This window comes from Nannobrachium achirus (assembly GCF_963921795.1).
Source record: "Nannobrachium achirus genome assembly, chromosome: 18".
In the NCBI taxonomy this organism is placed as follows: Eukaryota; Metazoa; Chordata; class Actinopteri; order Myctophiformes; family Myctophidae; genus Nannobrachium; species Nannobrachium achirus.
In genome coordinates this window covers 61,727,968-61,743,119 of record NC_137825.1, presented here as the reverse complement: position 1 = coordinate 61,743,119, position 15,152 = coordinate 61,727,968, and the positions used below count along the sequence as shown (strand labels likewise).

Here is a 15,152-nt window from a genome sequence, read left to right as displayed (position 1 = left end):
GGGCTTATCGTCATTATCCAAAAGCGCACATTTCGTCCGCTTCCAAAAGAAAGAAAAAAATATATGAATTGTCCAGACATGCTTCCTATAGACACCACACACAGTGTTTTAGCGAGACGCTCTGTGCATTCTATGTAAACAAAGCAATAGCACGGACACTTCCTGCCTTGGCTCCAAGAGCTAGAGCGGAAGAATCTGTGAGTAACTTTTCCACCACTGCGCTTAGCCAATATCACAGAAATGATTGCAACACTTTATAAAACCCTTCCTGAAACGCTGTCGTTCCAAACCCGTGCCAGCAACATGGCCAAAGGGAAGAAGAAGAAGACAGTGGAGTCTAAAGGGAAGAAGATGACCCTGAAGATGGCTAAGAGCTGCCTGAAGTCCACGGTGGACGGCTCCAGGTGTCTGGACCTCAGTAACCAGGGTCTGTCCACCGTGCCAAAGTGCATTGTGAAGCTGTGTGACGTGGAGGAGCTGGACCTGAGCAGGAACCTGCTCCAGAAGATCCCAGATTTCATAGACAAGTTCGCCAACCTCCGCTCCCTGGATCTGCACAGCAACCACGTGGGTTTGAACTTTAGAAAGTAGAGGGGTTGAGGGTATAACAACAGCTAATCAAACTAATTGATTTAATTGATTGAATAATAATTGAGCTATTTTTGGTATGTCATTATAGACAAAATGTTAAAAGAAAGGGGGGGAAAAGGAGTCAAAATAGCAGATCTACAAGCTCACAAATACCTATTTTTGTTATTAAAACAAAAGGTTAATGCTGCACTGTACCTCTTTTCTTCCACCCCGGAATTGAACCCGGTTTCCTGCGCAAGTGCTGCATTTCTTTTACAATCGAGCTGATAGTGCCTGCCAGCTTTGCTCAGGGGATGATTAGAATCTTGACCAGGGGTCTTCAATGTTTTCAGGCCAAGGACCCCTTAGTTGAGAGAGAGAGATGAAGCAGGGACCCCCCACAACCCATAGATTCTATATAGTTTCATCGTTTGACAGCACAATCATCAGTGTATTTTGGATTCATGTCAATTTGTGTTTTCAGATATATAACCATCATTACCTAACAGACTTGACCTTTTACTCTGTACCATCAGGTCAAAAATCTTCACTTTATTGATTAAAGAAAATTACATAGTGCCGCTTTAACATACATTTTTTATGTAAATTGTTAAACTGTGATATTATAAATATAATAAATATCAGACTACATACACTGCCTAGGTCTAGGGTTAGGGTTAGAAAAATGCAAGTTTGAATCTGACCAGGCAGAAGCAGGGTTAAATGATATCCCCCCCACTGGCCATAACTATAGGCAGTTTAAGCTGCCCGTTTCTACAACCGCAACGCGATGCGGGACTACGGCTGCTATGACGTAATCGCTGTGGCGGTCAAAATCTTTTAAGCAAACAGCCGTTGGCAACGGGGTCCCACCGCTTTTACTGAACTCTTTGGTTCCCATGGCGACGTGTCTACGCAGCAGACGTTGTAGACGCTACGTGGAAAGGTAGCTTCTGCCGTAGTAGAGACGGCTGCGACGGCGGCAGGTTTATCTATCGAGCCCTGATCATTTCCGGTTACCGTTGTCATCTACCGTAGCCGTCCCAAAGCTTAATGGATTAACACCACATGTGTGGGTGTCTCTCCTCTCCTCAGCTGGAGCACATCCCAGAGTCCATCGGCCGCCTCCAGAACCTGGCGTCGCTGAACCTGTGCAACAACCGGCTGACCAGCGGCTCTCTCCCCAGCGAGCTGGGCCTCCTGCGCAAGCTCCGCAAGCTCAACCTGGGCCTCAACCGCATCCACCTGGTCCCGTCCTCCTTCGCCGCCCTCAAGGAGCTCCGGCACATCGGCCTCTTCGACAACCAGGCATGTACACACATAGACATCAAAGGGGGCTTGAGCCCCTGCCCATTTACGCGTCTGTAAAAAGTGCCCTCTCTCCAGACCATGAATGCAGTTTTCACTATTGCGAAAGAAACCCAAATGCCCTCTTTCCATGACATGCCTGAAGGCAGCATTCAATAGAATTGCCTTGTCCAAACTCTCCTGAACTTGAATGCAGCATCTTATGTTGAAAGAATTGCCCTCTCTGTGTAGAAAGCCATGCCGTTATGCCACATCTCTGGTATTCACTTTATTATGCTTAGTTTAGTGTAAGTACCAAAAATAGCCGACCTCCAAGCTCACAGCACGTTGCACTGCGACGCGTTGTGAGCTTGGAGGTCTGCTATTTTCAATATTTCCACCAAAAGGCCCTTTTAGAAATGTCAGCCCCTGCCTCTCTAACATTCTCTGCACGTCCCTGTCGACAACCAGCTGACGCGCTACCCGGACCACCTCCGGGGCCTCCCGCGCCTGGAGCGCATCAACCTGGACAACAACCCCATCGTGGCGGAGCGCGGGCCCCGCGACGTGGACGCCATCCGACGGGTGGAGAGCCTCTACCTGGTGAAGGAGAGCTGCCTCTGTGAGGAGTGCCTGCAGAAGGTGCAGACGGAGAGGCAGAGGCTGGACAGCAGGGGCAACGCCGAGCCGGTGTCGTCCAGGTCCAGGGTGACGTTTGCCGGGCTGGTGTCGCCCAACTCTGTGGCTCAGCTGGACCAAGAGACCTGGAGATGAACCAGGGATAGGATGGACCCATGGGAGGGCTGTAAAGCACGCCTTCACAAACTTCTTTCAGTTCGAGACCCACAAGAGACATATAGTGGCTCCCCCCAGGATCCATATTAACCACTTAACACATCCTGTGCCAAACTCGTTCCTGAACGAGTTAAGAAAAATAATGTACGTGTGCCAGAGTTATCTAACTCGTCCCTGAACGAGATAAGCTTTCCACTGGAATCCACCAGATGGCGCTCCTGTGCAACCTATGAGTGAGGGTCCATGTGCTTGTAACATACTGTAAACACTAAACCACGTGATCCAAATTGTTATGTTTCTGGATGTCATCTCTGGGTCAAATAAACTAAACAACAGTGGTGGGTCTTTTCTATAGGATCAGTAAGGAAAACAACACACGTGGCTGTGTTCTATAGGTCACTTCATGTAAACATAAGTCACACCACCCAACACTATAAATACTGCACTCACGCCCCCAACCTGTTGATGGGAGTAGGTTGGCATTGAGAGACAGAGATACAGAGAGAGAGAGAGAGCATTGAATTTGATTTGAGATATTGATTGAGAGAGAGTGTGTGTTTGTGATTGACTGGTGTGGTGACCGTTTGAGAGAGAGAGAGGAGAGAGAAAGCGAGCGTGTTTGGAGCGATTGAGGTGAGACTTGCGAGTGTTTGTGTGTGTGTGTGTGTGTGTGTGTGTGTGTTAGCGTGTTAGCGTGTTAGCTGTTGGTGTTACTTGGTGGTGGTGAAGGAGAGGAGGGAGAGGTAGTGTGTTTTTTCGTCTGTCTGTACTTGTCTGTCTGTTTGGTGTACTGTGTTGTCTAAAAAAAAAAAAAAACAAAAAAAAAACGTTCCGTTGTCTGTTGTCTGTGTGTTTTAGTGTACTGTTCGTTGTGAGGGCGAGGAGGAGTGTTTTTTCGTCTGTCTGTACTTGTCTGTCTGTTTGGTGTACTGTGTTGTCTAAAAAAACAAAAAAAAAACGTTCCGTTGTCTGTTGTCTGTGTGTTTTAGTGTACTGTTCGTTGTGAGGGCGAGGAGGAGTGTTTTTTCGTCTGTCTGTACTTGTCTGTCTGTTTGGTGTACTGTGTTGTCTAAAAAAACGTTGTCTGTTGTCTGTCTGTGTTAGTGTACTGTTCGTTGTGAGGGCGAGGAGGAGAGAGAGGGAGAGAGGAGTGTTAGTGTAGCAGTAGCCTAGTTTTAGTTTATATCGGGTGTCGGGTGGGATTGGATTAGTTTTAGTGAGTTTAGTTTAGTTTAGGGCCATGCCTCTACTTTCCAAAAGACGTCGCCGGGGTCCGCAACCAGGCAAGGGACAGCCAACAATCCTCCAACTGTTGAAACGCCATATTGACGATGACACAGACGAGGAGGTAGAAGCGGAGCCTGTTCAGCCACGTACTAGTGGCAGGACGGCGACCGTACCTGGACGTTATTGCCCCCAAAACCCCGACAGCGATGATGATGATGATGATGATGTTTTTGATGATGATGAAGGCCCCTATGGCGAGGGAGACTCCGAGTGGAATCCCCAACAAGGAGCGAAGCAGGCTCGTTGTGTGGACGACATGGGTAAGAATTGAAACGTGAAATTACATTGTGTTTTATCAGTGGCGTCAGTTCAGAAAAAGGTATGGTATGGCAACATGACTGGTGTCTTGCACGCCGCTGAGCGACAGTGAGCGGTTGCTGCCGAAAGTCGGGGGGACGAAGATGGCGAGAGCAGCTCTCAGCGTGTCGAGAGCAGCTCTCAGCGCCATCTTCGTCCCCCCGACTTTCGGCAGCAACCGCTCACTGTCGCTCAGCGGCGTGCAAGACACCAGGGGGTCCGCAGCAGTGTGCCGACGGGCCGTTATTACGACACTAAAACTATAACCCTAACTCTACCCCAACCCTAAACCTAACCTCAGTAAACCTTACCTCAGTAACTAACCTGCCGACGCTAAGTAACTAACCTGCCTTACGCTAAACTAACCTGCCGACGCTAAGTAACTAACCTGCCTTACGCTAAGTAACTAACCTGCCGACGCTAAGTAACTAACCTGCCGACCCCCAGCTGCATACCCCTGCTGTACCCAGGCAGGGGTAAATGCAAACAGTCAAATAAAAGTCAAGGAAGCACAGAAAATGTCTTTGCTGCCTATACAATCAAATGTATTTTATAACATATCAGTCACTTGGATCCTAAGTAGGATTTTGTGTTCATCATTCATCTTTTCTTTATTTTTTTGTGCCAACATGCACAAAACGTACAGTTTCTTTTCCTGGCACAGATAAATGATGATGATGCTGCTGCAGAAATGCAGTCAAACAAACTTCCTATAAAAGGAAACTCATCTATGCTGACTTGTTTCCATATGTGTCCTATATTCAATTCATAAAACAAGAAATAAAAACACTGCACAACAGGCACGTGCACACAGACATCAAAGGGGGCTATATCTGTATGTAAAAAAGTGCCCTCTCCAGACCATGAATGCAGTTTTCACTATGAGAAATGAGAAATGAAAATGCCCCTCTTTCCATATGCCATACATGAAGGCAGCATTCAAGAGAATTGCCTTGTCCAAACTCTCCTGAACTTGAATGCAGCATTTTATGTTGAAAGAATTGCCCTCTCTGTGTAGAAATCCATGCTGTTACACCACATCTCCAGTATTGACTTGATTATGCTTAGTTCAGTGTGGTATCACACATCTAAAATAGCAGACCTCCAAGCTCACAAGTAAAAAAGTGCCCTCTCTCCAGACCATGAATGCAGTTTTCACTATGGTGAAAGAAATGCAAATGCCCCCTCTTTCCATGCCACACATGAAGGCAGCATTCAAGAGAATTGCCTTGTCCAAACTCTCCTGAACTTGAATGCAGCATTTTATGTTGAAAGAATTGCCCTCTCTGTGTAGAAATCCATGCTGTTACGGCACATCGCAAGTATTGACTTGATTATGCTTAGTTCAGTGTGGTATCACAGACCGAAAAATAGCAGACCTCCAAGCTCACAACGCGTCGCGCAGCGACACGTTGGAGGTCTGCTATTTTTTCGGTGTGTGATACGTCTGCTATTTGTGATATTTCCAACAAAAGGCCTTTTTGAAATATCTAACATTCTCTGCACGTCCCTGCTGCAAACCTATACATTTTCAGATTCTGAGGAGGAGGTGGAGGAGAGAGGAGAGGAGCCTCGCCGGGCAAGAGTTGAGTCTTCCTCAGGTATAGTAATACAAATAACAGAAACCATCTTGCATTGCACTAGATAAAATCACATTTCTGTTGTTCAAATGTATGTATAATTTACATCAAAGTCATGGACCACACAGATGCATGCATGACAGAGCATGATGCTGGGGTTGAATATATATTTTCCTAATTTATTTTCCCTTTGTCCCCAATGGAAAATGTTATTTGATTACAGAGGATGATGCAGAGATTTTCCTGACTCAGTCCAGGCATGCAGGTACTCGCCGGGCAAGAGTTGAGTCTTCCTCAGGTATAGTAATACAAATAACAGAAACCATCTTGCATTGCACTAGATAAAATCACATTTCTGTTGTTCAAATGTATGTATAATATACATCAAAGTCATGGACCACACAGATGCATGCATGACAGAGCATGATGCTGGGGTTGAATATATATTTTCCTAATTTATTTTCCTTTTGTCCCCAATGGAAAATGTTATTTGATTACAGAGGATGATGCAGAGATTTTCCTGACTCAGTCCAGGCATGCAGGTACGTACATACAGTAAATACAAAAACCATCTTGCATTGCAGTAGTCCACTCATGTAGTTTACATTTTGTATATACCTTTTCCTAAATGGGAAATAATTTGTGATTACAGAGGACGCAGAGGGGAGTGGGATTGTCCCTGCTGACCAAGGGCCATCTCCGTCCAGCCATGCAGGTAAAAAAAAAAGCCATCTTCCACAGCAGTAGTTCAGGGATAGCCTAGGCAACATTAGGCACAGGTACCAACATTACCAAAGTAGATGCATTATAGGATAACTGCATTTGACATATGAGCTTATTCAGTCACTCAGATGATGGCTAAATGTCTAAATAGTACGTTGATTTGATGTGCATGATTTTTACAGACGCACACTGACGGGACTGGGACACTGATGGGATGGGATGGGATGGGATGGAATGAGGGACACTGAGATGGAATCAGAGCCATGATTTTATTTCACTGGGGTTTCAGACACACTGATGGAGGACCAGCCAGGACCACCACCTTCTGCTGCTGCTGTAGTCCACTCATGTAGTTTACATTCTGTATATACTTTCTTCCTTTATTACAGAGGACGCAGAGGGGAGTGGGATTGTCCCTGCTGACCAAGGGCCATCTCCGTCCAGCCATGCAGGTAAAAAATAAAGCCATCTTCCACAGCAGTAGTTCAGGGATAGCCTAGGCAACATTAGGCACAGGTACCAACATTGGCACACTGGCAGAAGTGAGAGTTCAGTCATGCAGTTTTCAATTGGAAATATGACATTATGTGGTGTCATAATCATTCTAAATGTTGATATGCACACTGACTAATATCAAGAAATGAAAAATGGCACTTCATTTTGATGTGCATGATTTTTACAGACGCACACTGACGGGACTGGGACACTGATGGGATGGGATGGGATGGGATGGAATGAGGGACACTGAGATGGAGGGAGAGCCATGATTTTATTTCACTGGGGTTTCAGACACACTGATGGAGGACCAGCCAGGACCACCACCTTCTGCTGCTGCTGCTGGCCCATCTGTTCACCGCAAGGCTAAGAAGAAAAGTGGTGAGAACTTTTTCTGCTCATCACACTGGATCTCACTGCCACATAATATGTCCATCCTTATTCTGGCTTTACTTGCAGCATGGCAAGGCCATAGAGGTCAAAATCATTTTGATATCTGTCAATGTAACTTCAGTTGAATCACTTACAGTTGAAGTCTACAGTGTACCACGTCTGTTCACAAACAATAGCCGATCTACAAGCTCACAACTTGTCACAATGTGATGTGGCGTGAACTTGTATATCGGATATTGTAGGTGAATGTTCTCTACCAGAATAGGGATGCAGAATAGGAACAGTCCAGTCTAATGATATTCACAATTGTTGCTCATGATTTGGGGGAAATGTTTACATATGTACGTACAGTAATATGACATACAGTTCTAAAAAAGTTCTAAAACTTGAAGTACAAAGTTATTTTCAGTCAGTTCTAACCAAAATGGCTATTATCTCAACGTTTTCCTTGCAACATAATCACTAAATTATCGTCACTGTCGGGCAGAAACCTTGCATCTCCAAGTTTCAAATGTGTACGTCTTTTGGTAAAGAAAAGCCCTGCTTCATCATACAAGACTGTCGCACAAAACTAGTGAAAACAGCCGATCTACAAGCACACAACGCCTCGCAGCACGAGGCGTTGTGTGCTTGTAGATCGGCTGTTTTCACTAGTTTGGTGCATTGTATAGATGATAAATACAAAAGGAACGGTTTTGGACATACAAGGTTTCCACCCATCAACGACGATATGCTATAAATATAAGGTGCTGGGAGTGAAAATTATAATGTAGGGGTGCCTTGTAACTTCAGTTGAATCACTTACAGTTGAAGTCTACAGTGTACCACGTCTGTTCACAAACAATAGCCGATCTACAAGCTCACAACTTGTCACAGTGTGATGTGGCGTGAACTTGTATATCGGATATTGTAGGTGAATGTTCTCTACCAGAATAGGGATGCAGAATAGGAACAGTCCAGTCTAATGATATTCACAATTGTTGCTCATGATTTGGGGGAAATGTTTACATATGTACGTACAGTAATATGACATACAGTTCTAAAAAAGATCTAAAACTTGAAGTACAAAGTTATTTTCAGTCAGTTCTAACCAAAATGGCTATTATCTCAACGTTTTCCTTGCAACATAATCACTAAATTATCGTCACTGTCGGGCAGAAACCTTGCATCTCCAAGTTTCAAATGTGTACGTCTTTTGGTAAAGAAAAGCCCTGCTTCATCATACAAGACTGTCGCACAAAACTAGTGAAAACAGCCGATCTACAAGCACACAACGCCTCGCATCGCGAGGCGTTGTGTGCTTGTAGATCGGCTGTTTTCACTAGTTTGGTGCATTGTATAGATGATAAATACAAAAGGAACGGTTTTGGACATACAAGGTTTCCACCCATCAACGACGATATGCTATAAATATAAGGTGCTGGGAGTGAAAATTATAATGTAGGGGTGCCTTGTAACTTCAGTTGAATCACTTACAGTTGAAGTCTACAGTGTACCACGTCTGTTCACAAACAATAGCCGATCTACAAGCTCACAACTTGTCACAATGTGATGTGGCATGAACTTGTATATCGGATATTGTAGGTGAATGTTCTCTACCAGAATAGGGATGCAGAATAGGAACAGTCCAGTCTAATGATATTCACAATTGTTGCTCATGATTTGGGGGAAATGTTTACATATGTACGTACAGTAATATGACATACAGTTCTAAAAAAGATCTAAAACTTGAAGTACAAAGTTGAAAATTATAATGTAGGGGTGCCTCGGATTAAAACAAATATTTATGGGGTGCACTGAGACAAAGACGTTTGGGAAACCCTGACATACATACCACATGAATGAAAACAATATATATATATATATATTTTATGGTAAATGTATTTCTATGATTTACAGTTGGTGGCAGGCCCAGAAGAAGAGATGCTTCCGAGTGGGTTGATGAACGCAGCTGGAGCCCCAGGCAGTTTCCATTCACTGGACTTCCGGGCCCTTGTGGGAAAGCAGCAGATCTTCTTTCAGACAACCCAGTCGACTATGCAGAGCTGTTCCTCGATGATGAGTTGCTTCAGCATATTGTAGACCAGACCAACCGCTATGCTAAACAGAGCATCGACGCACTGGCGGCAAAGCTGGCCGACAAGCTGCCATTTTCAAGGGTCCGCGCTTGGACGGAGGTGACAGTGGTGGAGATGAAGACATTCCTGGGCCTACAGTTTCTCACAGGCCTTGTGTGGAAACCCACCATCGAGAGCTACTGGGCCACAGACGAAGTCATAGCAACGCCATACTTCAACAAGACCATGCCCCGCAACAGGTACCAGCTCATTTGGAGGTTTCTGCACTTCAGTGACAACATGGAGATCGACGGAGAGGACAGACTCCACAAAATCCGCCCCGTATTGGACATGCTGCTCCGGAAATTCAAGGAGATGTACAAACCTCACCAAAACATCAGCATTGATGAGGGAACACTCCTGTGGCGTGGACGGCTGAAGTTCAAAGTCTACAATCCGATGAAACCCATAAAGTATGGGATAAAAAGCTACGTGCTGGCCGACTCAAAAAGTGGTTACTGCTACGCAATGAAGCCCTACTGCGGCATCAAGTCTTCCCTGATGGACACAGTGAGCTTCCTGATAGAGGGCCTGGAGGGACAGGGCTATCGTGTCTTCCAGGACAATCTTTACAACAGCGTTGAGATGTCGCAGCTCCTCCTCAGTCACAGCATCCACTCGTGTGGCACACTTCGTGCGCACAGGGGAGAACCGCCATCCATCCGTGAAGCGCAGCCGTCTAACCTGAAGGTAGGGGAAACAGTGTCTCGCCACACAGATGATGTCATGGTCCTGGCCTGGAGGGACAAACGTATAGTCCGCATGATATCCAGCTTCCACCAGGATACGATGAAAACTGTTCAGGTGAGAAAAAAAGGGCCAGAAGATGAAAACGGCAAAATCACGTGGATCACTGTCTCCATCACAAGGCCTCTCTGCGTGTGCGACTACAATGACTACATGTCGGGAGTTGATAGGATGGACCAACGGATTTCGTATTATCCCTGGACCAGGAAGACGATCAAGTGGTCATCTAAATTTGTAGCATACCTTATGCAGATCGCCCTCGTCAACGCCTTCATCCTCTTCAGGGCAAACAACGAAGAGGACAAGACCTGCAGGAACCTGAAGAAGTTCATCATGCTCGTGGTGAAAGCCTGGACCAGACCGAAACCTGATGAGGCTGAGGAAGCAGAAGGTCAAGAAGACCCATGTGATGTCCCACCTGATGCCCCAGCTGCACCTGCCCCCACCTTCCGCAGAAGGTCTGCGTCTGCCCCTGCTGCGTCTCCCCCTGCCGCGTCTCTCCCTGCCCCCCTTGGCCCCACGCCTAGGGGACCTCGCAACAGAGACCCTGAGACCAGGTTTGATGTGGACTTCTCAGGTCATGTGTTGGAGCAGATCAGACCCACCGCCCGTCAGCAGCAGCCTTATCGTCCCTGCCACGTCTGCAGCCACCAGGGTGTCCGGAAGGAAACGCCGTTTGTCTGCCCAGGCTGCAGATATACAGCCTTGTGCCCCTTCCCCTGCTATTTCCTGTACCACCAGAGGTGAAGAGCTCTTTGTACACACACACAGACACACACACAGACACACGCACACACACACGCGCTCCGGAGGGCGAAGAAATCATTTTCTATTATTTAGCACCTTTGAACATTGAACCTTGTGATTTATTTTTTCCTATTTATTTTGTTTATTTCTATTATTTAGCACCTTTGAACATTGAACCTTGTGATTTCTTTTTTCCTATTTATTTTGTTTATTTCATTATTATATGGTAGTGATAATGGTGATAATAATCTAGGTCATATATAATTTTTATAATATAACAAAACAAAAATATAACATACTGTATGGATGGATTATTGCCACTATTATCACTATTGATGTAATTGCTATTGTTGTTGGTAATGATATAACGGCGATATAAAATGTCACACCTTGGAGTGCTCTTGGTCAACTTGGCCAGTCAATCAACAAATTCATACATATGTGTGAGAGAAAGGATGCAGCTTTGAAGATAAAGCACCTTCTCTATTTTTTCTATTTATATTTTTGTGACGGGGGAAAATAAATAAATAAGTGTAATAAAAAAAATGCAAGAACATTACCAGGGGTAGAGCCCAACAAGCTCGTTGCTTCTCAGGGACTTCTTCAGGGACTTGGGCAAGTTTGTATGCATATTTTTGTTACTTCTATTTTTTCAATGTATACTTGTACAATGCACCAAAGAACTGAACATAAACTGAACTGAACTGAATTCTAATGATATTTCTGACTCTTTTTTTCGAATGCATTTTTACTGTTTGACAGCTGAGAGAACTAGCTGTGATTCAACTATCCATAGTGGTTTTCTAATGAAAATTGTGGGTTTGGCAATATTTCACTAAAACACCTGGTGGAGGTGAATGCTAAATAGTAAAAGTGTCACATTTGTATTCAATAACAGTACTTCAGTAAATGTACTTACTTTCCATCACTAATTATTAGTAGGCAGGGGTTGGTGCCATGCCATGGGTCCAACATGACATTCTCTGTAGTGCTTCAGTTACAGCCATCATGTTGTCATGATGCAGAATGAACACATGGGGGAGCCAAACCACCTCATTCTTGTTTACCAAGGCCTCTGTCTGTCTGTCAAGGCCAAATGACAAACAGAAGCTTTTACAGTATTTTTATAATGAAAGACAACAGTCTTAGTGAAGGGAAACTTGGTAACACCACAACACTGTGCTAGCTCTGAATGCCAATGGCCATTACAGGTACTCTGAGAGTGTACAAATGGAACCAAATGGACCCGTAAGGGTCCATTTGGTTCCATTTGTATACCACAAAGTCATTGGACATAAACCATAACCAGTGTTGTGTCATGATGCAGAATGAACTCTTTGGGGTGCCAAACCAGCTAGCTCATTCTAGTTGACAAGGCCCTTCTACCTGCAGGTCATAAGGTCAACAGACATAATTTTATTTTTAGAATGAAAGACGGCAGTCTTGGTGAAGGGAAACTTGGTAACACCACAACACTGTGCTAGCTCTGAATGGCCATTACAGGTACTCTGAGAGTGTACAAATGGAACCAAATGGACCCGTAAGGGTCCATTTGGTTCCATTTGTATACCACAAAGTCATTGGACATAAACCATAACCAGTGTTGTTGCGCAGAATGAACTCTTTGGGGTGCCAAACCAGCTAGCTCATTCTAGTTGACAAGGCCCTTCTACCTGCAGGTCATAAGGTCAACAGACATCATTTTATTTTTAGAATGAAAGACAGCAGTCTTGGTGAAGGGAAACTTGGTAACACCACAACACTGTGCTAGCTCTGAATGGCCATTACAGGTACTCTGAGAGTGTACAAATGGAACCAAATGGACCCGTAAGGGTCCATTTGGTTCCATTTGTATACCACAACCTTGGACATAAACCATAACCAGTGTTGTGTCATGATGCAGAATTAACTCTTTGGGGTGCCAAACCAGCTAGCTCATTCTAGTTGACAAGGCCCTTCTACCTGCAGGTCATAAGGTCAACAGACATCATTTTATTTTTAGAATGAAAGACAGCAGTCCGGAGGTTTGTCTGAGATGTTTGTTGTGATATGCAGTTGAGCATTTGATGTTGGCCTGGCAATATTTCACAAATAAACCCCCTTTCTCTTCTCTTGAGAAGTGATGTGGGTCAGAAAATAATTTCTTTTGTGTCATAAATTCAAAATAGAACGTCTTATAAACGTACTTTTTTTGGGTAGAATAAGGAACACTTTCTCAGCAATTCCATTTTGATATCACATTTGGAAATATTCCTGGTTGAACTATTACTGTGGCACAAGTAATTACTGTGCCTGGGTAGCTCAGTCGGTAGAGCTCTTGCCTTTGTACCGCAAGGTCATGGGTTCGATTCCGGGCACCGCCAACTCAGCGTATGAGTAGCACAGCTTGGCAAGCTGTGCGGCAAGTACTGGGAGCTGATGGTAGGTGTGGCGCTCCACCTCAGCAGTCCATCTCCCAGGGGTCTAGCGCATTGTAACGGGGACAGACTCCCGCGTGTTACCGGCTGATACCGACAACAAGCCACTCCCGACCTACTTATATCAAAAACATGTGTGTATCTCTGAAATCCATTTCTGTGAAACAATATTATATGGAATATTGTACTTTGACGATGTGCACATCAAAATTTCAGGAAATAATGATGCAGCTGCCTAGTTTCTATAAAAAAATTATCATGACTCACAACATATTCTTTCATGGAGTTCCAGCCGAAACAATGCTGAAGGTTACCACAAAACAGAGCACTATTTTGATATATTTTTTTATAAATATGACTAATATGACTATATATGATGAATATTTTTTTACTTTTGTCTACTTCACAGTAAAGTAAACATCCTAAAGATACTTTTTCATATAGGCCATGTTGAGATAGAGGCAACAGTGACCGTTCTGTCGCATTGTCAAACATAAAAATGCGATTATCTCAGAACCTAGTTTGAAAGGGAAGATTTAGCGGATGATGCTCTCAATTCAACCGCAAAGGAATTCTACATGGAACCTTTTTTAGACTCAACGCTCGTCAACATGAAAGAATAAACCCTAAAGTTTATCCTGATGTGTTTGTTGTTCATATAGCACTTCATATAGCAAAGTTACAGCTGTTTCAAAATGAATGGGAGTGAATGGTGGCAGGGACCTTTTTCTGATTTGGAAGAAACCTTGGCGGCAAATGTGTTAAAGGAGTAGTTCACCCCAAAATGAATTTGTACCTATTGATTACTCACGCCATGGAGACATTCCCAAGACAAAAATTTGATTATAGTAAATGTACCCTCATTGCATGATTCCGGATTGGGACCCATATGCATTTGGGTCTTCATCCAGAATCAATGGGGGTACATTTATTGTAATCAAATTATTGTCTTAGGAATTCGACAAATATAAAAAAAAATATTGTTGAACTCAAGTCTCCATGGCGTGGGTAATCAATTGAAAACAAATTATATTGGGGTGACCTACTCCTTAAGCTCTTTTTTCCAGAAATAGTGAAAATAGCCGCTCACGACATGTGAACTTGTAGATCTTCCTGAAATTCTGCTTTTTTTCCAATATTTTGACATAATAATTCTAAAATAAAAGGAAATGTTATAAAGAAGAAAAAAAAGTAACACGGGGATATTATCTCACAGCCCATAAACATTGGTCTGTGGCCCCAAATTGGGTACGAACCCATTGTTTGGGAAACACTGGCGTAAAGGGAGAGTGGCAACAACGGAAGTCCAACATACTTGATCATAACATCACTCATGTTACATGTACAGTAACAGTAGACATGCTGTAAATCCCTCCTCTGGTGGTGTGGTGGGCCATTTGAATTAATCATACAGAGAGACAGAACTGTGATTTTTGGTCACTATAATCAATCAACGCATTAATTTACACATGCACAATGACATATGTAGTTAAAAATAAATGTTAAATGTCCTTATATTTGAATATGAACAGCTAATGTTACCTTTTCTGGGGCTAAACATTTGGCTGCTCAAAACACATCGTATTGTGACATGTTGTGAGTCCAGGAGAGGACTACGGAACCATTTGAAGACCACATGTGGAATGTTTGTTGATGAAAATGTGTTTTTTGAATACATGAATGAATACATGTTATCC

General features: G+C 43.9%; 2 protein-coding genes and 1 long non-coding RNA gene across 3 annotated transcripts; all 3 read left to right on the top strand.

The window, feature by feature from the left end:
* Window positions 1-303: 303 nt before the first annotated feature.
* On the top strand, window positions 304-2,631 carry LOC308303213 (leucine-rich repeat-containing protein 18-like; the record flags this gene model as incomplete). The annotated part of the gene is made up of 3 exons (XM_080747537.1): window positions 304-567; window positions 1,666-1,878; window positions 2,329-2,631. The coding sequence occupies 3 exons, from the start codon at window positions 304-306 to the stop codon at window positions 2,629-2,631; spliced, it is 780 nt and encodes a 259-aa protein (XP_080603663.1).
* Window positions 2,632-5,138: 2,507 nt separating this feature from the next.
* On the top strand, window positions 5,139-6,531 carry LOC308303406. Its single transcript, XR_013962986.1, has 4 exons — window positions 5,139-5,837; window positions 6,040-6,114; window positions 6,317-6,358; window positions 6,469-6,531. It is a non-coding gene; the product is annotated as an uncharacterized lncRNA (long non-coding RNA).
* A 752-nt stretch (window positions 6,532-7,283) lies between these two features.
* LOC308303212 (piggyBac transposable element-derived protein 4-like) lies at window positions 7,284-11,038 on the top strand (the record flags this gene model as incomplete). The annotated part of the gene is made up of 2 exons (XM_080747536.1): window positions 7,284-7,415; window positions 9,327-11,038. The coding sequence occupies exons 1-2, from the start codon at window positions 7,337-7,339 to the stop codon at window positions 11,036-11,038; spliced, it is 1,791 nt and encodes a 596-aa protein (XP_080603662.1). The 5' UTR covers window positions 7,284-7,336.
* Window positions 11,039-15,152: the final 4,114 nt, after the last annotated feature.